Genomic DNA, 23,966 nt, shown 5'->3' with positions numbered 1-23,966 from the left:
ATATAATACAATAGCTGCCGGCGGACTTTTATTGGTTGCCTCTGTCCGAACTTTAAGCTCACGGTGGACCCCTTCCTGACCTCCGATTGAATTTAAATTTGGAGGGGATGATTTTCTAGTTAAGTGGCACAGTTTGACACTAGGTACAAAAAATATGGTTGACATGAGGGGCGTTTGATGCACCCTAATTTCCATGCTATCCATGGCACTCCTTCCTTCCATAGACACCCCATCTCTAGATAGGTTCTCAGTTTCGGGTGCAATATCAATTAGATCTTGACAGGAACCAATCAATGTGTCTTACCTGTCTGGCATAAGCCATTTCCATGCTATCCATGGCACTCCTTCCTTCCATAGACACCCCATCTCTTGACAGGTTCTCAGTTTCAGGTGCAATATCAATTAAATCTTGACCGGAACCAATCAATGTGTTGAGTATCCTCTGCTTCTCTGTCTCCCACTCATTACGCATGCTGTCCCAGAAACGCCTCTCAGCTTGCTCGTAGGTCTGTGATAAAGTTGTATAATAGGTTATTATACTCTACACAAGTTACACAACCCACTTGACTTCCCTCAGGGAATATATAAACATGCTTGATATAATCCAAATATCATTTCATTATTGTTCAGTTTGGTATTTGGGATGCAAAAGGCTGTACCCAATGCTTTGTAGAGGAGACTACAAAACTTGTAATTAGTTTTGGTGTCATTGTTTTCGAACACATAATAAATAACAGCATTTCTAGCCACATTGAATTCTGAGGTGACTTTCTTGAGAAACACACAAAGATGGTGGAGTCCACACTCTCCTTGTGTAACCTCTTTAGAATAATTTAAAATCATGCTACAGGGCTTCAAGGTATGCCACTCTAACTCTAATATTAATTGATTTACAACTTACATTCCTCTTGGTCTCCTCAATCACAGAGAGTAGAGCATTTTCTCTTTCGTTGCGTAAAAATCCCTGCAGATAGAAAGTATAAAAAGATTTTATGCTTAGTAGTCTTTACTCATTTATTCTGAAAATGCATACAATTTATGTTCACATTGTAGCTACAAACATACACATACACGTAAACCATGTTTTGTCAAATCATTTTCTCCATGTAAATACGGAAGGCTTATTGAATCATGCCATGATATCAATACCTCATTATTCTCATTCTCATTGTGTGACATGGTTATTGTCATGTGATCTACAGGGGCATGATTGTTTGCAAGTTGGAAGGGTCTTTGCTGAGAACTGTATGAAGCTGGGTTAGATTTTAAAAGATTTTATATTTTTTATAAATACCTGGATATCAGTGTCAGCTACTGGTTCCAAAGGTTCAAATGTCTTTGCAGCACTCAGTGTTTCTAGTCTATGTGAAATCCTAGGAACATCAAGGCCCTTGGAGCCTAATAGGATAGAACTATTTCATAGAATGTGAAAAAGAAAAAAGACAAATTAATTAATAAAGTACTTAAAGTGGCATCAGAGTTCACGAATCATTTTGCCAGAGAATGAAATTATTAAGGAAATTCAAAGTACAATTATAATTATAGAATTGATCAAACTAACTTGATTCTGTAATACAAGTTTTAAATGGTACGGTCAGAACAATAAATAAGGTAGCAATTCACAAATCATGACCTTATATCCAAAGTGAGTGTCAATCAAGGTAACCATAATGTCCTCACAGATGTTTTCTTTCATTTGAGTCCTCACTCAATGAAAATGGTTACAAATTAAGGAAACAGGCTGTGAACAGAATCTGAACAGTTCTGAATATGGACCCAGTATAAAGAAGAAATAAACAAACAAACAAACAAACAAACAAACAAACAGGCTGTGACTCACAATCTGAACGGAATGTTGTATTGAAATCCATGTTATGGATTGCTTGTTTGTGAAGCAAATCAATGGTTAATGTTGGCATTCACTGAAGCGAAAAATAACAAATTCTGTTGGGTACCTACCTTTCATCAGTTTTCGTTTCATTTCTGCATCATTTGCTTCCATTTATGTTACCTCAAATTTAAAGAAACATCCTTGCAGTCATTATGATTACCTTGATTTTCAAATGTACCAAGCATAGTTATGCTGGCCATATAAGGACAGGAACTTACATGAAGGACAGCTAAGTACTGAATTTCCAGGACTGAATCATCAATTTTTTGAAAATTTTTGAAAATTAAAAAAACAGTTTGAGTTCCACTGAGTGACCATACTTAGTTGAGGACAAACACGCAAATTTTCTTGGTCTTAACTTACGCCTTGACATCCGCAGCATCAGGTGCCCCAACTTGGGCAGTCTTTGTCCAGAGCCTTTCGCTGGTTTCCATAATCTGACGCAAATTGCGCTCCACACGTGGTAGTTCGCCACCACTATCTACATCTGCTGTGAGCTGTTCAGCATCACGAAGCAGGTCTCCAAAACCTTCTGGGTCCATCCTGCCTGGATTGGAGTTTACTGACTACATAAAAAGACAAGAAAATATAAATAAATTTAAGCCTAGATACTGTCCAGTCCTGGGCTGAAAATTTCACGACTTTAAAAAAAATAATAAATTGGTATTTCATTTAATGTTTGTGAAAGTTGTCATTCATCCAGATTTAATAAATATTAAATTGGAATCATTAAACTAGTCAACTGGACTCATTTTTATTTTGAGAGGCTACAATACTGTCGTCAAGAACATTAATGTAAGAAGTTAGACTCAAAGTCAACGACATCTGGCAACCCCACCTTGTCACAGGTCAATGACCTTTTGCCGCCATATCCTCAGACTGCCTGAAGATGCACCTAGGATAAGGGGCGATACTGTAGCCTCTCAAAATAAAAGAGTTCATTTAAACGTTCACACGTGTAAACGTCCCAGCACTAATAGGCGCCTGTGTATTAATTAATTAGTAATTAAAAGCATTATTACAAAAAACTACACATGTTTTCAAGTTTAACTTTAAGTTGGTGTTAATTATTGAGAGAGTTGCTACATGTAGTGCTACCTATAACATATATCAAAAAGTACATGTTTTGTTAATTTTGAACATGTAAATTGTAATGGAAATTGTGCCCACCTTATGACATATGACCATATACGATAGAGAATACTCTGCCACACATCACAACACATCATGGAAAATCGGACATTTGAATATCACATGTACGAGTCGAGTTTTGGCAGGGGATTGGGAGGATATTGTATGTATATTGTATATTGCTCGAGAAGTCTAGCCAAGAATTTGCTCACCAATAGATTCACATTCCAGGCTAGAGACCATTGCATTCAAAATCGAGTCGGATTTGCTAAAGCATGACACCGTGCAGGGGTAGCGCTAGAACTAAACACTCGAGTGTCCGCAGGGACCCCCGAACTTGCAAAAAATTAAAAAGCAGGGGGTCCGGAGTAGAGTTTGGTGAGTCCCAGTTGCACAAATGCAGCATAAATAGTATATCTGCAATAGCGCCAGTTTGAAAAACTGGGGGTCTGCAGGGACCCCTGAACTTACAGAAAATTTAAAAACAGGGGGTCCCAAGTCTATTTTGGTGGGTCCGGGACCCCAAAAAGCAACTTAGCGCTACCCTTGACACCGTGTACAGCAATGGAAGAGAAGTAAACACAGCCGATCACAACAAGCGATTGCATTAATGTTGCTAAAATTACAATTCAGCGAAATTTTAGACTGTCCAAAAAAGGCAAATCTTGCTCAAAAGATACAGTTGAGCTGTTGACTCATCGAAATAACTTTAATCCAAATTTCAACATTTTTTTGCATTAAGGGGGTACTACAATGTACACCCCTGCCCAATTTTGTGCCTATTTTTGCATTTTTCTCAAAAATTATAGCGCATTGGTGACAAGTAAGATATGTTTATTATAGGGGCAAGGACTACAACTACTGCACTGGAAATTTTATTTCAGCACAGACAACAGTTGTGGAGTTACAAACAAAAATGAGGGAAAACCAATATTTGATCAATAAATCAATAACTACTTGCCTTGACTTGCTGAATTTTCAGTGCAGTAGTTGTAGTCTTTGCCCCTATAATATACATATCTTACCTGTCACCAATGCGTTATAATTTTTGAGAAAAATGCAAAAATTGGCACAAAATTTGCCAGGTAGTACCCCTTAACAGAATAAATAATTTCCGTTCCGGTGCGCACGCGTCGGACCAAGCTAGCATGAAATTTGATTTCTCGTGCAAAATTTGAGATTTGTTTTCATCTCTGTCGATTACGACTCTTCATTTCTCATCAAAATCTCAATTATATTTTGCACTTGCCATTATTTTCATGCTGTTGCTCCGGCTCATGCACACCACGTAGTGCGTCTATTCTCACTTATGTGAGCTTGCACTTTTAAGGAAGGGAGGAAGGAACGAACTATGTGTAACAGGGTGGAAAATTTCGTTACGCAATAAATAAACACATCCACGCAGATGGAAAACTTGTAGATATACGATGATAATGCTCCGGCTTTAATATGATAATAATAAGTATAAACAATATTCCTGAAGATGGATGCAATTAATGATAATATGATATGAAGACTAAGTTGGTGTTGATGTTGAGCAGTTGGAGGCTCAGATGGAAGTGACTTGCATATCACAAACCCAGATAAACAAAATTAAATTTCAAACTCTTCAACAGAATACCTCTAATCCCTAACATACTAAATATAATGCATATTAAAACTACTTTTAAAAACTTGTAAAAGAGATGGTAGAGATGAGAGGCTTCCAGAAAGTAAAGAATGCCCTATTGTTGTCAGATAAGCAAAATGCAAATACCTTAAATCCCAGCCTATTCACTAAGGTCCTTCAGTAAACATTATTAAATTAAGTCCTAAACAGTTTTCTCCCTCACTCTCTCTCTCTTATATATTTGTTAACACTATTATCTAACTATCTATTGTACTCTCTATATTAGTTATTCTAAATAAACAATCTTTTTCACTAGGTTCCACCATTGTAAATAATTAGTTATTCTTTCTTTATCCTCCAAACATTTATGCTCCTATTATTAAGACCAGCCTTTCTGGTGCCCGTTACATTCACCTCTGCTGCCAAGAAAATGATGTCCTCGGCATTTTACATGAAATTTGTAAGATGATAATTTGAAGAATGTTGCCAATTTCAACAAAAACATAATGATCAAGATACACAATGACTGCATATTATACTAAGTGATGTAACTATCTCTTTTCAATTTAAACTGCATTATGACTAGCTAATTTGGTGTGAAATCCAAAAGGTACACTCTGCTGTAATCCTAAGTATTAATAAAAGAATCAATAGGCATATAACTTTCATGGCTACATCCAAATCTGACTTTAAAACAACAAAAACTGGAATTTGCAAAGAGTTTATAAAAGAATGAATGTTTAGAAGAAAACTTATATTAATAAAACACTTTACTTAAATTGACGAAAGAAGCCTACTATCTTCTAACATGCAAAAAAACAAACAAATATGAATATGATGGTAATTAAGTCTTCTTTTTTTATGATGATCATTGTGGTGGAAAGTAATTTTGGAAAATAAACCAAAGGCCTATAAAATAAGGTAGAATACATTTTTGATTCTATTTCTTTAATTAATTGAGTCATGTGAAAAAAAAATAATAACAATCAAAATAAACAAAATAATAACTTGCGTGTAAATGACGAATAGAAACAAGTGAATAACTTTGCATAATACGGTGGAAATAGAGCAAATTATAAGATGACAAGATAAATTTTATGAACTTAAGATGGAGGATACATAATTAACTAATCATTAATATTCCTGACAATGAAATCAAGAACAAAATAGAAAACATGATTGATGTTTCTACAAATAACTCTTTCATGTAGATGACATAAAATAAAATCAATATCACGATGAGGCATGATATCATAAAATAATAAAACATTGGTGAGTAGCTATTTGGAAAAATGTGATGACATGTTGCGCAAATTAAGATCATCTTTTCCTGTGATCCTCATGCCAAAAACATAATTAATAAAATATAGGTTTAATTTGTATAACCTACACTACTCAAACAAAATAGTGAACCAAATAGGTCCTTAAATGTAAGCTTACATAACTTTTAAAAACAATCCTAGCAAACCATAATCTTTATGAAAACAATGTTAAGGTTCATAACTTAGGTCATATCAAATGGCATCTTTAAAGAAAAATAAATTATGAGATAAATTTGTTGGCAAATTACTCAAGATGGTATCATGATGGAAATGAAAAATGCTTTTTTTTTTTAATAACGGATGCCAAACAAATATTCAGATGATTTGATGATAATTTTGGATTGACAATAGCATGCAAATTGGATCTCTTTTGGTAATGATCTAAAATATGTCAAAACACAAAATACCACAACAATAGGTTTAGTTTGGAAACCTGTTCAAATCAATTCATAAAACATTACTCACACTTAAACATATGATGAAAAAAAAAATCAGTTTGCAAAATGATAATCAATAAACTTGTAAAATAACAGGAGACTACTATCAAAAACTCTATTATGAAGAGAAATTGGTTTTGAGCAGTTAGCACTAAATGCTCAACTGAACTCCTTTGGCCTACATAAAACATGGATAATTTTTAAAAATTGCAGTGAAAGCAATAAACAATTAAACCATGAAAAAAAAAAAATAATACCACTTTTAAGAATACAAAATTTAAAGTTGAATACACTGAACATGATAATGAATATAACCAGCCAAGGGGTCGTATAGTGGCGAATACATACTCTTCATGCTCACCCCTGCTGCAGAGAAAATGTTGTCCTCTACATTTTAGTGAAATCTTCAGATGATAAAATCATGTAAATTGTACAATACTTAGGAGTTTAATATTTTATGATAATTTCTTAAGCAAATAATGTCATTTGAAATGTTTTCAAAAGTCAGTTTACTTTTGTTGCTCTGCTGTTCGCTGATAATAAACCTTCCATCTCCGATAACAGTTGTATAACGTAGTGGTGATGAGTTCCTGCTCTTTGCTAATGTAAAATAGGCGACATAATTTATCAAGCAAATGTCCGTATTGTTCCATGTTAGTATGTTGATGATTGCAGAAGATTTTACTTGCGTTGGCACTTGTTGCATTCGTGATTTCAGAGTCTGAGTATGGTGTGAGAGTCGTTTCAGATGGGTTATACAAAGTGCGATGCGAGGGGTGGGTGTTAATGACATCATACCCAGATGGGCGAAAAAAATGATATTTCCTAAGTACAGTCACAAATGGTGGTATAATATCAGTAAGATGTCCATGGTGGTCAATTTCTAGAAGGTGTTGGCATAAACATAATAATACTTCCAAAATATCTTGGGATGGGACACGACGGGAAATATCTTCCAGTTGACACAATATGAGAAAATCAAACTTTCTATCTAGTAATTTATCGCAACAGTCATCAGTGTGTAAATTGCTCAGTTTTTCCCAAGCTTGAGACATAGAATGTTTTTCATGTTCACTAACGAGGTGATTATCAATAGTTGCTGCATGATTAATAGCTGTTGGTGTGGAAATCAGTTCAGAGTCAGAGTCACAATTAGATTCAGATGATGGATCTTCAGGAATAGTATCAACTAGGGGAATAATATCATCAGGTATAGAGTGTTCACTTACATCACTAGTATCACATGGGAAGTCGTCAGAGTTATACTCAAACATATCATCATCAGTGTTACTATCAACATAATCAGGTTCAAGATCAGCTTGACTTTCTGGTTCAGTTGCATGACTTTCATCAGTTGGATCAGTTTGCATTGTTGTACATGTAACAGGTTGATGCTGGACACTAATCACACTATGGTTGAAGCGTGGTCTGTCCATGGCAAAGCTACTTCCACGGACACACATGCCTCCAGGGCCGGTGACGTGAATGGCTTCTGGAGTGCGTCCTGGAACAAGCACAAGATCGAATACAACTGCTTCACCATCGCCTACACTTGATTGAACTTTTGCAGGGTTGTTCCTGGTGATTCCACGCCAATGTACAAACACATCTTCGTTAGTATCATCGCGGGTGATGAAACCATAACCGTTCTTGACGTTGAACCACTTTACGTGTCCTGTGACTTTGCGTGCAAGAAAATGAGGAGTATGTAGACCGGGATGTAGACCTATAGATGGATGACCCAGATGATGAAAGCGGCGACACAAAAGTTGCTGCTGTCTAAGATGAGCAATTTGCCACTCCAAACATTCTACTCTGGAAATCAAATTTGCAGTAAAATCAGGCATGATGATGATAAGTTCCGAGGGTCGTGGGTGCCCTGATCCAATTTGTTGAAGAAATGTTATCGCCAGGGGCGTCTATTCTTCCGTTAATCGCCCCCAAAGGGGAGGGAATAATTTTACCCCTTTGGGGAAGAATTTTGCATTTTGAAAAAGACACAAAAATAGAGGAATAAAAACAGAAGAAAGTAAACAGGATTCAAGGAAGATTAAAAATAAAATTAACTAATTTGGGGGTACATGTATAACTGGAACATGTATTATTATGTTTTATGGCTATTTTTGGAATGAAATAGATGGTCACTGGCTGGCAGTGACTGCTCTACAGGGTAGGTGAATTCATCACGTGTCATTTAGGGAAGAATTATAAATGGGTACATAGCATTAGCATACATGTAGTGGTCCCTTGGCTTTTACCCATTCCCATCCCAAAAATAATTATTTTGAGGGAAACCATGGACTTACATGTAAGCATAAAACAGGGAAAAGCTGGGTCAGTAATTCTTCCCTGTCTGGGCAATAGTGACTAGTGGTCATACTATAGGTAATAATGCGCACAAAGATTAAGGGAACTCTGCTTTGCATATTTCATAAAAAATCCATTTTCTTTTTAGTTTGGACATCTGTCTATCTAGGGAAGCATTTGGGATTCTAAGGGAAAGTTTATATTCCCTTAAACCTCAGCTTCAGATCCAAATCCTTGATTATCCTTCCCTAGGCCTAGATGCAATAGTTCAGTGGCAATCTCCGAACTCTGCTACAGAAGAATTTTAATTCTTATGCTTTATAAATCAGGGGCATGTGTGTCACCACATGTATAAAAGACCTGAAAACACTGAAAACATTAGCAAAAAATCTAAAAACAATTTTAAGCTGCAATTTGGGAAGATCCTATACTTTTGTACAGAGCAGGTGTACTGGTACAAAAAAAGCTGAAATCAAAACAAAATAGCTGAACTCTCACACACCTGTAAATAATAAATCACAGCTAGCTGTAAAAATAATAAAGAGCCTAGAGGTGTTTGCCAGCTTGTCTTCCCCTTGAACCATTAGTCCTTAGATGCAATGGTTCAGTGTCCAGACTGTACCATCTAGGAAAGAATTTGATGTTTTTAGGGAAGACAGAATAGAACAACTCACAACTTAGCCTAACAGTTGTATAAAGAAGTTTCTGGGTCTGCTCTGACAACATACTATATTCAGGCAGGGAAGGGCGGGAACAAGAAAATAAGGAAAAGTACATGTAGATAGTGTAACAAAAATGGATTTTCACTCATTCTCTAAAAATTGGTTATTTGAGCTCGTGTGAGGCTTATGGTCTTATTTTTGTATTGTTACACGTACCTATCTCTCTTGGACTAGTTATCATGATTTTTATAACCAAATTTGATCAATTTTGATTCGTCCTCGATTTCGATGTTCTGGTCATGCATTTTATAAGCTTACTGAATGAAGAGTATTGTATTACTCACCAGTCACTGATTTTGGTCGCCAGATTTTCATGACCCAAATTCTTTTATTGTGCAAATTAATAAAAGTTTATTGTAAAGCACAGGTGGAAATACTATCAAAATTACTTTTATTGAAATCTGAAATGAATTTCAGCTCAAATTAATTGATTTAAAATGATTTGTTTAGTGCATATTGTCGATCTGGGAAAGTTTTGATTTGTTTACTAGTTGCCAGTTCTTTGTCGATTTTGGGTGTAATTCTCTGAATCTAGTAAAGATTCTGTCAAATTTATGCCCTGGCAACTCGCTTTTTATTCTGGAGATCGACCCGTATGGGGATGTCTATATGGTCGGATTCTCGCTTGTCTGGGTTTGCGCCACGCTCGTTTTTCATGTTTTTCAGTCAATCAGAAACCTTTTCGGTGAGTGAGTTCTCGTGAGCAGAATGTGCTGTTTTATTGCTCACGAGAAAAGGCGATAAATTGCTCGCGAGCAAGGAAAGTGATTTTTCTGCTCACTCAATTCTCGTTTTGTGCGTGTTTTCGCGATAAATTGCTCACTATAAAAGCGGCTGCTCGCCAAAATTGCTCACTTTTTGGTTTGACGCTGCCAGGGGCAGTCACGCCCCTGGTCAGCTCTGTCACAGCAGATTTGAAATGAGACTCATCGGGCATTGGAAGTGATTGCCACTCACTGCCGTAGCCTCACTTTCCTTGACATTGGTTCACTAAATTTCAGCTTCGATGTGGAAGACATTTAATGCAATTTATGGGAACTTTCAGCCAAAAATGATGGTCAAAATGTAGCAGACGACATGCAGCCATGTCAGCAGTGTAAAGTGGGTTGTCATCTTGAGCCTTTTTCAAGGCTAGCCTAGCTTTCTCCACTTCGTAGTTTAATAATTTTTTTTTCCCATGAATGCTTAATTGTCTCCCTCAAAGATAGGCCTATAGAACTGCACCATTTTTAGCATCTTTACAGTCACAAATCGTCATAAATCGGTAAGCTTAGGTGGCCTAGGCTGCTGCCTTGCGACTTTTAGCGCCTGTAGGTGGCTTGGAAAGTTTAAGCTTACTTAGGCTCTTTGGGCCTTCTGCTTCTCTTGGACATCTTGGTTCATCGTGACTGTTAAACAATGGTTTAATCATCATTAATTTAATTACGATAGAATATAAAAGGGGAAGTTCCTAGTCTTCAAGAAAGGCTAAGCTTAGCCTTGCATTATGATGTGCATGCATGCCATGCAGATGGTGGCTCTGAATTTAGGTGTTATGAATTAAAGGCACACTCGTCGTTTATGAATTAAAAAGGAACTTCCAGTTTATTCTATCAATTGTGCAGTTCTATCTTAAGCAGAATCAAGGAAAGTACGTGGAAAATCTGCCAGTGACTTCAAAATTAATTAAATAGGCTGAAGCCTATTATTTTCTGAATTTATTTATTGATTTTTATATCACAAAGAAATTTGACTTCTGATTGGCCTAAATTGCTCAATTGCCAAACTGATAGACAAGCTGGCATCAGTCGAAAGCTCCCGCCATGAGTAATATTTTTAAGAACCAGTGAAATTCGCTCAATAAGAATAGTTCACCATTTTAGATGGCATTTCGTACAGTTTGTCTTTTTGTCCAGTCGTTCCAGGTTCCGGATTCTCAGTATTCACCACCGCGGCCCAGCCGCGTTACAAATTTTTGGTGGCAGCTTGTGTGGATGAACTTTGCTTCTTAGGAGAGTTGACCTTCTTCATCGATGATAGACCTACCGAGTACTGAGAGCGTCCGGAACAGCCTGGACATGAATTTCGACATTCCATGGTAAGCTTACCTGTGCTGTGGCTTCGCATCTCTATTTACATGTTTAGCCTATGGTGTTGTAACGTACTGATTCTACGCCGCTTCAGTAAGTTCAGTTTCTATGCTACCCATGCCGTGTCTACGCTACCAATGCTAGCATATGGTGATGTTTATGATGTCAGAGCTGAGTCTGAAATGCTTCAAAGCCTTTTGACATGTTTGAGCATGTGAGTGCCTGTATTCCTTTATAATAATTATGGCTTGAAAATGCAGCTTCAGAATTGAGTAGTATCAAATGACCAGTCTATCACCTTTTAATATGCAATGATGTAATTGCAAGTATTTACAACTGCATAAATGTTCTTCATGTTAACTTTTATCAAAGGTTGCTATACTTTTAGTGTTGCCAGATTGGCCTACAGTCACAGCCTCATCTTACATTATCTGGTGGTATAGCAATCCTAAGGTTGGTAGACAACCCAACTCCGAGATCAGATAGAAAATACTGTGGATGGTGATCCAGGCGCTGTAACAGGGACTACAGGCACAGCAGCAGGGGCTCAAGGCGCTGTAGCAGGGGCTGCAGGCGCAGTAGCAGGGGCTGCAGACGCTGTAGCACGGGTTGCAGCAATGGATACATACAGTAGTAGACGCCACTGCCCATTGAACTGGAAGTAGTCGCAAGGCCACGTAGTAACCACCCGCCGCTCCCAGAGAAGGTGCTCGATAAAGGAGTGAGGAAGAGGGCGATATAGCGCCATGCCTGGAAGATGTATTTTTACATGGGAATTTGTTGGAAAGGACCGGTCCGCTTTTACTTCACTGTAGCCAGGACGAGCAAGGTAAGCTCAGCAGCCAGTGGAGGTTTTTGATCGCAATGGTTGAGTAAGCGCCATTGTTTTGATCTGGTACTACGCCTTGAGACGACTACTACAAAATGGGTGGAACCTTAGGATGATTGCAGGGAGATAGTGAGAGTGTGTGAGACTCTTATCATTCTACTTTATTTACATAAACCGAGAGAGGTAAGATGTGGCTGTATCAGCTGTGCTGTACTAATAATTGTACAGTGCTGCTGACTGGAAGTTAAGAATTGAGTGGCTACCAACCAACAACTGTTTACACCAATTTTGAAAATTGGCATCTTTATTAATTTCTTCAAATAGATCTCACCTGGGGTGATGAATAATAACCACCTTTCACCTGTATGACCTACTGGTGTTGCTGGTACCACTTCATCAGGGGTCATACCATGTATTCTGGGATGTTGACATTGATGCTTGCAGTACTGATCACACTGTAAAATTCATTTTCAATATTTCCTACCTACCTTTCAGGGAGAGATGGTTTGGCTACACTCAACCTTGCCAACCTTGATGATCAACTTTATTTGATAGAGAAGAGAAGTCTTACATGTACCGTCAATTTTACAAAATAACTGCAAAATGTCATGTTTTATGGTATTTAATTGTTCAACCAACTTTAATAATTCTGATGATTTGGTACTACACATTGTACATGTACAACAATACATGTATGATGCTATCAACTTGACTGTGTTGATGTGAATTACAGAATGTACCATTGCTTCGCTTGTGTAAACAACCATCTTTACTAGTTGTATCTTTTCAGTAATGGTTCATCAGTCAGCATGTGGTGACGGTGGTTCTTCAGTCTTCGATGGTTCTTATATTCAACCTGGAGATGGCACGCACCTGGGACATGTTGCAATGAGAAGTTTGACACTGGTATTATTTATTCTCTACCTTGGGCTCAATGTTGACAGGGATTGTCTTGCAAAGGTCTTCCTAGTACGGTGTTATGTCTTCTTTAAAATGTTTCATAAAGCAAGCGCTGGAGACCTCAGTGGTGGAAATGTTCACGGGTCACAAGACGAATAATTCTTGGCAATGATGAGTGCACTAAAATGACTTAGGTATGGAATTGGTAGATATAACCAGTTTAAATCCTGTGCATTTTTTTAATGAAATTTTGGCTTTTATTCAAATTTTGGTAAATTCAATTCTCTTTTGAATTTTAATAATAGTTCACAATTTAGATTGTTCACTTAATTCAGAAATTAAATAAAATTTCGAGGACGAAATTCTTTTCAGAGGTGGGGGTAGTGTAACGAAAATGGATTTTCACTCATTCTCTAAAAATTGGTTATTTGAGCTCGTGTGAGGCTTATGGTCTTATTTTGTATTGTTACACGTACCTATCTCTCTTGGACTAGTTATCATGATTTTTATAACCAAATTTGATCAATTTTGATTCGTCCTCGATTTCGATGTTCTGGTCATGCATTTTTATAAGCTTACTGAATGAAGAGTATTGTATTACTCACCAGTCACTGATTTTGGTCGCCAGATTTTCATGACCCAAATTCTTTTATTGTGCAAATTAATAAAAGTTTATTGTAAAGCACAGGTGGAAATACTATCAAAATTACTTTTATTGAAATCTGAAATGAATTTCAGCTCAAATTAATTGATTTAAAATGATTTGTTTCGTGCATATTGTCGATCTGGGAAAGTTTTGATTTGTTTACTAGTTGCCAGTTCTTTGTCGATTTTGGGTGTAATTCTCTGAATCTAGTAAAGATTCTGTCAAATTTGCGGCCCTGGCAACTCGCTTTTTATTCTGGAGATCGACCCCGTATGGGGATGTCTATGGTCGGATTCTCGCTTGTCTGGGTTTGCGCCACGTTCGTTTTTCATGTTTTTCAGTCAATCAGAAACCTTTTCGGTGAGTGAGTTCTCGTGAGCAGAATGTGCTGTTTTATTGCTCACGAGAAAAGGCGATAAATTGCTCGCGAGCAAGGAAAGTGATTTTTCTGCTCACTCAACTCTCGTTTTGTGCGTGTTTTCGCGATAAATTGCTCACTATAAAAGCGGCTGCTCGCCAAAATTGCTCACTTTTTGGTTTGACGCTGCCAGGGGCAGTCACGCCCTGGTCAGCTCTGTCACAGCAGATTTGAAATGAGACTCATCGGGCATTGGAAGTGATTGCCACTCACTGCCGTAGCCTCACTTTCCTTGACATTGGTTCACTAAATTTCAGCTTCGATGTGGAAGACATTTAATGCAATTTATGGGAACTTTCAGCCAAAAATGATGGTCAAAATGTAGCAGACGACATGCAGCCATGTCAGCAGTGTAAAGTGGGTTGTCATCTTGAGCCTTTTTCAAGGCTAGCCTAGCTTTCTCCACTTCGTAGTTTAATAATTTTTGGTTCCCATGAATGCTTAATTGTCTCCCTCGAAGATAGGCCTATAGAACTGCACCATTTTTAGCATCTTTACAGTCACAAATCGTCATAAATCGGTAAGCTTAGGTGGCCTAGGCTGCTGCCTTGCGACTTTTAGCGCCTGTAGGTGGCTTGGAAAGTTTAAGCTTACTTAGGCTCTTTGGGCCTTCTGCTTCTCTTGGACATCTTGGTTCATCGTGACTGTTAAACAATGGTTTAATCATCATTAATTTAATTACGATAGAATATAAAAGGGGAAGTTCCTAGTCTTCAAGAAAGGCTAAGCTTAGCCTTGCATTATGATGTGCATGCATGCCATGCAGATGGTGGCTCTGAATTTAGGTGTTATGAATTAAAGGCACACTCGCTGTTTATGAATTAAAAAGGAACTTCCAGTTTATTCTATCAATTGTGCAGTTCTATCTTAAGCAGAATCAAGGAAAGTACGTGGAAAATCTGCCAGTGACTTCAAAATTAATTAAATAGGCTGAAGCCTATTATTTTCTGAATTTATTTATTGATTTTTATATCACAAAGAAATTTGACTTCTGATTGGCCTAAATTGCTCAATTGCCAAACTGATAGACAAGCTGGCATCAGTCGAAAGCTCCCGCCATGAGTAATATTTTTAAGAACCAGTGAAATTCGCTCAATAAGAATAGTTCACCATTTTAGATGGCATTTCGTACAGTTTGTCTTTTTGTCCAGTCGCTCCAGGTTCGGATTCTCAGTATTCACGCGCTGCCCAGCCGCGTTATAATAGCAACCAGCCTAAAAGTTTCCCTTTCGGGTCCATTTTTTTGGTTCTCAGTTGGGGAAGAATCTGGGAACTTATGTGACATTGCGCGGTTGGGTGAGGGAATAATTTCAATTTTCTGGAAGAATAGACACCCCTGGTTATCGCCAAGCGAAAATTGCTCAGGCCCACGTTGAAGACGCCAATGTAACAGGATGGAAAAATCCCGCTACGCAATAAATACATAGACACGGATGGAAACTGGTAGATCTATGATGTTATTTTCCGGCTTTAATAAAATAATAATAAGTATAAACAATATTCCTGAAGATGGATGCATTTAATGATAATATGATATTAAGACAAAATTGGTGTTGATGTTGAGCAGTTGGAGGCTCAGATGGAAGTGACATGTGTATCACAAACCCAGATAAACAAAATTAAATTTCAAACTCTTCAACAGAATACCTCTAATCCCTAACATACTAAATATAATGCATATTAAAACTACTTTTAAAAACTTGTAAAAGAGATGGTAGAGATGAGAGGCTTCCAGAAAGTAAAGAATGCCCTATTGTTGTCAGATAAGCAAAATGCAAATACCTTAAATCCCAGCCTATTCACTAAGGTCCTTCAGTAAACATTATTAAATTAAGTCCTAAAAAGTTTTCTCCCTCACTCTCTCTCTCTTATATATTTGTTAACACTATTATCTAACTATCTATTGTACTCTCTATATTAGTTATTCTAAATAAACAATCTTTTTCACTAGGTTCCACCATTGTAAATAATTAGTTATTCTTTCTTTATCCTCCAAACATTTATGCTCCTATTATTAAGACCAGCCTTTCTGGTGCCCGTTACATATGTAAAAGAGCTCATTTCAAGATATAGGCCGTCGTATCACACGACCTGTGTGTGATATTACCACCAAGTACCGGCGGTGTTTGCACAGTATAGAGCAGAAGAAGAAGCAGAAGCATGGATCATTTAATTTTTACCAAGGTTCGTATATGTGTGCGACGTCAAGCGTGTGCATTGGATCTTTTGTGCAAAATAATACGCGCTGGACGGCTAGCAGTACGCTTAATTTGTAAAAGGAAATCTGAATAACAAAATAATCTGTTTAATCAAGTAATTTTGTAAGCACGCATATATGCTATCAAAATTCAAATAAAATTAATTAAATTTTATTTTGCGATGTGTTTTGCCAGTCTAGATTATTAGAACGAGGAACCCATACCGTACTTAGCTCTGCTAGTACGGTATGGGAGGATCTGTATGCAGAAAGCGAGTGCAACATAATTTCAATTAGAGCAATTAATAAACAGTACAAGGCTCCAGAAGCTTAAATATCTGCATGTTTGTCATATTAATTACACGGGTTGTTGTACTTCTTACCTAAACGTGCATGGCTGAAATTGTAATTAATACTCCATTATGAATCCAGAAAAAAATAAGTTTTCCGGAGCACACAATCCCAATGTAACTTCAACTTTTAATGCCAGAATATGAAATATCACATGATCAGATGTCACGTGGTACATGTCAGCTCTGTGCCAAAAGCGATGTTTAGGCTGTTTTCCCAGTCGCTGCAAAAGCATCAATTATGACAAAAGCCACCCATGGCCGTACGCAATCAACTAATAAACGATGTGCACTTGTCTATGAATCAAGCCTTTGGAGTAATTCGCCCTGTGTAATTAGAGTTTGACACATAAAATATGACTTCCAATTTTAGTGCCGTAGGTTGCATGTACTGAAGTTTTTAGATGCATTTTTCATCTTTTTTTGGTGATTGTACATGGTCATTTTCACAGTAAAGGGTGTAACTTTTGATTTTTAGGGTCAAAATTTCAAACCACTTAAATATGTTTCTGTTTACTGAAATCATGCATAGAAGCAACTTAAATTCCAGTAAAATAATGTTTCAAGGCTTAAACCTTTTGATTTCTAATAAAAAATTTGACATTTCCTTAACATTTTGGTTAAAATCTAAGAAAAATGTATTTTACATATGCTCAGAAAATTATGACATGAAAGCTGGAATACATGTGAAATTCCATTCCAAAGTAAGTCTACAGATATAAGTTAAATATTATACCAGGTTTTGCTATGTTTGTAATTGCAGTTTTGAAAATTTTTAACATCAAGTGTCATTTACAGTGGAAATTTCCCAACCTTAAACATATTTTTTAAGTTTTAATTGGGTTCCTAAAATAATTTGAATGTCTAACTTCATGTACAAATACTACTTGATGAAAGGAACCTGCCAGCCAAGTTTCACAGAAATTGGAGTTATTTTTTAGAATTCGCAATTCAAGCGATTTGTGTTTCGGAGGCTTCAGTTAACAACACTGGTGATCATAAAAGTAAAATATTTGGCTAACTACTACAAGTTGACATGAAAAAATAGTTTAAAAATATCACAATTACCAATTTTCATGCTTTGCATCTAAGTATTGAATTTCAGTTGTGACAAAATTTAAATTATCACAGCAAGTCATTTTTTTTGTTTCGGAGGCTTCATGTTAACAATGGTTAAACATTGCAGAAGTAGTTTTTTTGAAAACAACACTGTTGGGATCATCTAAGCTGTTATTTTCTTGTGTGTATTGAATTAATGATTCTATGCAGCAGATATTGTAGATTAATCACACATTATTTTTTTTTTTCACCCATTTGTTAAGTATGGTGTTAACTTGCATGTGAAGCCTCCGAAACAGGTTTTCAAACATTAACCATAATATCATTTTTTTTAAATTTATGACATTCTGCACATATCAAGTAACAATAACAATGCAGATATCAATATGGCACACGCCATTTAGATGTGCAAAGATGATAATTAAGCTTATTGTTGTTTCGGAGGCTTCATTTGTTTCGGAGGCTTCAAGTGTTAACGGAAAGTTTGTATTGGGTCCCATTTTCAAACGGTGATATATGTCTCCACGATTTAAAAACAAGTGACTTGAGGATCTACTTTGCTACATTTTGATAAATAGATTGGATGAGCTCTTTTATTTATATTTGCCCAAGCTAGCTGAACAGTTTGTTTCGGAGGCTTCAAAAAGTTAACGGAAAACGGCTCTTTGAAGTCAAGATTTTATAAAAATTTTAAAAGCTTGCAAATCGACTAATTTTTGTTACCCATTTCAAGTTAAGATATCAACTGTTATGAATCAAGAAGAAGTGAAGAAATAACCAAGAATTATGAACCAAAGCTATACCCGCAAAGTTTGTTAACAATTGTTAACGGAAAATGAAGCCTCCGAAACGACAAATATCGAAGTCCGGTTCTCAAAAATACAGGGCTGTACACAATTAAATCTAATGTGGCAGTGTTTACTGAACATATGACCATACTTTCAGGATAAGAAAAATTATCCATGAACTAACTGAAGAAAACACAGGGTTTTACAAAAATGTTACTGTTTTTTATAGTTTTTCAAAATGGCAATATTAAGTACATTTAAGCCTACTAAAACTCAATGCAGTAACTCCCAAAGATGATTATGCTACCCAAGGTAGCTGCTAACTAGATGACTTATGTGGCCAAAAATCATGGAATTCTGTGGCTTTATTAGAACACTACGGATCAAAATGTTAAAAATCCAAAGTTACACCCTTTACCGTGAAAATGACCACATGCAATGCAGCATATGGTTCTTTTCATAAGGAACACAGGATTAGTTTGATGAACAATTTAGAGTGAGTATATGTGTACTTTACTGACAAATCGATGCACTCAAACTGAGATGCCTCTTCTGTGCAAACTTAAAATAGGGCAGCGTCAATAACGAAAATGTCATACCGATAAATGACACGTCTGTTTTGCCCGGTTTTTTAAAGTTTGCCTTGGCTCTTGCGAACTACTAGATTATTATACGAATATACTGTTATACATGTACCGGTAAATGTATTGTTCTCAAAAACACATGGTTTCTCTACCTATGGCGCCCTAGTTGAAATACAGCAAGATGGTTCATTTTGCTCGAGAAACACTAGCCACGAATTTGCTCACGGATGCGCTCGCATTCGTGGCTAGTGTCCTTTCGTATCTAATTTCGGGGGGTAAACATATTACGTAAGACCACATAAATTATAATGACAATACAACATGATAAACATACCCGAAATAACACCCTTCTATCTAACTTCACTTACCATTCTGTTACTATACGTGTTGGTGGCATAATTCCCAGATAGTATGTCCCATTTAAAGTGTACTCACATGAATATTTCGGCACATTTGTGATAAAAATCGCTCCCTTCTTTTCCGGTGATCGCATGTTCAATGGATACACGTGAATAGCAGGACTGGCCAGCTCAGGCCCATGCCAACTCGACCACAAAGTAATTCGCCCCTGTATAAACCCACTTAGGTTTTTATGTGTAGATGCCATGTTAATTAGAAGCCGCAATGTGCTGTGGCTGTGCAATGATTATGAGCCCCCCCCCCGGGAAAATTTCCGAACGACCCATAAAAAAATCGCGCCCCCCTTGGCCTGAAAAGTCACTTGTCCCCCTCTCGGCCAACCAAACAATTGCTTCTCCCCCCCCTCCATCGCCAAAAATTCCCCTCTACTTTGTACTCTTTTAAAACAGATCAATCAAAATTCCTTTTTGTTATTGTCAATTTATGTTACTAAACTCGCCACAAAATTAGTTCTGTGAAAGTCACTCACATAGGGCGTGGTACATGTATACAGTCACTTACGGAGCACAGCCAATTACATTGTTTGTCTTTATTGCTATGATGTACCGTCTACCAGGCAGGGTGCGATCTAAAAAGTCACTCACATAGGGCGTGGTGTAAAGTCACTTACGGAGCACAGCCAATTAACTTGTTTGTCTTTATTGCTATGATGTACCGCTCTACCAGGCAGGGTGCGATCTAAAAGTCACTCACATAGGGCGTGGTGTAAAGTCACTTACGGAGCACAGCCAATTAACTTGTTTGTCTTTATTGCTATGATGTACCGTCTACCAGGGTGCAGTCTAAAGTCACCTACATAGGGCGTGGTGTATTAAAATCACTTACGGAGCACAGCCAATTAAATTGTTTGTCTTTATTGCTATGATACACCGTCATAAGTCACCTACAGCACCCTGAAATGAATAGGGCGTGGTGTAAAGTCACTTACGGGACACGGCCAAATTTGACGGGAGATGCAGATAGAGGAGAGCCAGACATGATGGAGGCTTGAGAAAGGGGAGGGGGGGAGGACAGAAACAGTAGTGCAGCGTGCTCATCACATGGGGGAGGGGGGCACCGACCATGATGGGGGGGGGGCACCGGATCTGATTGTCGGGGCAGACCCCATCCCCCCACACAACACCTAAAATGGGGACGGAGAGGCGGGAATGGGGACGAGAAGATGGTGAGAAAAGAGAAAAGGAAGGGCGTAAAAATAGGGACGATACTGACCGTGCCCCCCCCTCAGTATGCTGGCTGCGCGCCTGGGTACCGTGACAGGTCAGAGCCAGCCATCGGTACAGGTGTATACGATGGCGGAAATTGGGACTCGAGTTCGGGTTCGAAAAACGTCTGAGAACTGGATCGAGGGAGGGATTTTGAAGGCCGGGTTTGAAGGGAGAGAGAGAGACAGAAATATAGTGAGAGAGGGATGGAGAAAGTCACCCAGGTTAAGTCAAATTTTATTTAAGCCTCATGCATTAAAAAATGTCTGTGTGTTGACCACTTTTCTTCAGATCTTCAATCATCAGAGATCCCAACATTAACACTATACAAGTTTGCACAAAGCACATGATCTGATCGTTATAATGGCTTTATAAATGTCACTTTTTATAACAAAAAACTTTTTAATCAGTGGGTCACTGTTGTGGGCGGGCTAAAAGTAATAGCCAATTATCTTTTCCCATTTGCTTTTGGTAAGTGATCAAAATCAATTCCCAGTTTCCCACGCTATTTAGAATGTGCACGGCTAGACATCTCGGCACCTTGCCATGGTATATTTCCTGGGAAAATCCGCTTATTTTCAATATTTGCGGTGAGCTTTTTTGCGAGTTGAGCGGTGAACATAAAGCGATGGTTTGGTACTACAGTCATGGTACAATTAGGGACGCACCATTAGATTCTCAGGGGGTAGGAAGTTGGGTCGGGGAAAGAAATTTTGGTGCCGCTGAACGAGACGGTGAAGGCGGCGGCAAGGTTTTTTTTTAATTTCGTGCATTTGTACGCAGTTAGGTGGGGGAAGTATTTTTTTTTAGTGTTGGTGGGGAAAGGTTTTTTTTTGGTCATGTTTGTTCAAAACTTCCTACCCCACCCTGAGAATCTAATGGTGCGCCCCTTACAATCATCATGCTCATGTTGACGCATTGTTTTATCTACGGTGAGGTAAGGGACGCACCATTAGATTCTCGGGGGTAGGAAGTTGGGGTAGTGGAATTTTTTTCCAGTTTTTTTTTTTTAATTTCATGCATTTATACACAGTTAGGTGGGGGAAGTTTTGGGTTGTTTTTAGTATTGGTAGGGATTTTTTTGGCTCAAAATTTCATACCCTCCCCTCCCGAGAATTCTAATGGTGCTATCCATATTTTTGCCAATAATGTAGTTTCTGATGAGGAGCATTGTAGACACCCAGTTGGTCGTGAGCAATTATTTTTTATTTTGAACATAATTGGATAAAATTACTTGAGTCGCAAGGGTTTTACACGGTCGGTCGGGTTACCAGAAATTTTTATTAGGCTTTATATAATGATGAAAAATTAGCAAATTCACGAAAAACATTGCTATTTAAAAGCTATATTAGGTTATTTTTTCTTCACTAACTGTGACATTTTTGTTTCACCCTTGACATCAAATTTATTTTTTTTGCCAGTGGAGCAATTTTTTTGTTGCTCAGATGGCATTACATTTTTTTTTCAAAAATATACCAAGCCCCCCCTTGATATCTAATGGTGCGCCCCTTACACATAAAAACGTGGTTTTATACAGGGACCAAATTTGCGTGTGGTCGAGTTGCCTTGGACCGAAAATGCCCTGGACTGGTTCATCGATCGGCAAACATAACAGGTGTTATCTGAATGAGGTAATCTCATACACTAAGTGACTGTCCAGTCATAAATCACCAGAATTTACGTGTGTACGATAATCTGATAGGTTGAGATTATTTTCCACGATGTGACAGCTACAATAAGCGGCACTGTAAGCAGCGCTGAATTAGGCTCCAGATATCATCTTATTTTTGAGGATCGTATGTAACAAAGATGTCAAAAGGTAGGGTTTAACTCAATTGCTTATAATGGCACGCTTATGAAAGTTTGTTGTGAACCATCCGGCATTTTATCAATGTTTACATGCAAGCAACTTTGTGTACCGGAAGCCCCACGAAATCATATAGCTCCGGTCTCTAACGCAAATCAAAGATTTGCGTTAGAGAATATGCTCGAACAAGGTTCATTTAGAATTGGGTAAATGAATCATGAAAGTACTCCGTCCTTCGGAGGGGACGTTAAGCCGTCGGTCCCGTGTGCAGAGAGTCATACCTGTACATGTATTTCGCAGCCAGTTTCGAAAAGAGTAGGGTGTTAACCCCTGACTGTTCCCATCCCGTCCCGGTGTTCAAATGGACCCCAATGGAAATAAGCTTCAATAGAGGCTTTCTTGGGTTATCCTGGGTTGTCAAAACCCGAACAAATCAAATCAAAAATGTTAGATATCTAATTAAAATCTGCATTTTATGATTTTAGATGGATACATTGGATACTGATGCAAGACTTCCGAATTCGGCAACGTGATCACAAAGTTTCAATTTTTGTCCCCTAAATATATTGATCTTTAAACACTCAACCAGTACAAATTAGCCATATATTAATCCAAAAACAACCAATTTTCTACATTATCAAACTAAAAATATCTTACTCTCAGCAAAACACGAAAAATGTGTAATTTTAGGCCCTTCCTCAGATCCCGCCGTGAAAGTTCTTCGGCATCGATGACCTTGGTTGACCTGCCGATTTCTAGATCTTGTTGCAAAATTTAAGTCTCAAAATACTCATTATTGTGATAATTTTCGGAATTGGCTCGATCTGTATTAAGTGGTTTCTGCTATTTTCCATTCTTATTCAAATCATTGAAGAGTTATTAATCCATTTCTTTTGATAAATTATTATAATTTTAGAGTTTCTCTCACTTTAAAAACGCTTCACACCCTCTTGTGAGCAAATGTGGACATGTCAACAAATTCATGAAACAGACAGTAACTTTTGCAGCTCAACTTTAACATAAAATTGCACTTCAGTCAGCCCTGGTCAGCATAAGTTTGAAGTATCTGGGTCATCTAAAGACAGTTTCGTCTCAAGTGAAGGGATATGAAATGTTGCAAATACTGAATAGTAAGATTCCCTAAAAACTTCATGACTTCAACTTTCAATTCAAGTTCAACATGAACATGTGCAACTCACATGCTCAATTTCATTTTCATTTTTTTTACCATGTCAGCATTTATTTCTAAAGCTGAATTTATACTTGATCGCATTG

General features: G+C 37.5%; 1 protein-coding gene across 1 annotated transcript in view; it reads right to left on the bottom strand.

Annotated features, from left to right (window-relative positions):
* The window catches only part of LOC140135438 (nuclear pore complex protein Nup93-like), a 43,166-nt gene extending 19,735 nt beyond the window's left edge, over window positions 1–23,431 (bottom strand). The window contains exons 1-5 of the mRNA XM_072156935.1: window positions 23,349–23,431; window positions 2,255–2,457; window positions 1,295–1,412; window positions 902–964; window positions 305–508 (exon numbers count right to left, since the gene is read on the bottom strand). Of these exons, the coding sequence (XP_072013036.1) occupies window positions 305–508; window positions 902–964; window positions 1,295–1,412; window positions 2,255–2,433 (564 nt within the window). The 5' untranslated portion in view covers window positions 2,434–2,457; window positions 23,349–23,431. The remainder of the gene's footprint in view (window positions 1–304; window positions 509–901; window positions 965–1,294; window positions 1,413–2,254; window positions 2,458–23,348) is intronic.
* Window positions 23,432–23,966: the final 535 nt, after the last annotated feature.

This window comes from Amphiura filiformis, chromosome 16 (genome assembly GCF_039555335.1).
Source record: "Amphiura filiformis chromosome 16, Afil_fr2py, whole genome shotgun sequence".
Classification (NCBI taxonomy): domain Eukaryota; kingdom Metazoa; phylum Echinodermata; class Ophiuroidea; order Amphilepidida; family Amphiuridae; genus Amphiura; species Amphiura filiformis.
This window is presented reverse-complemented; position numbering and strand designations above follow the sequence as displayed.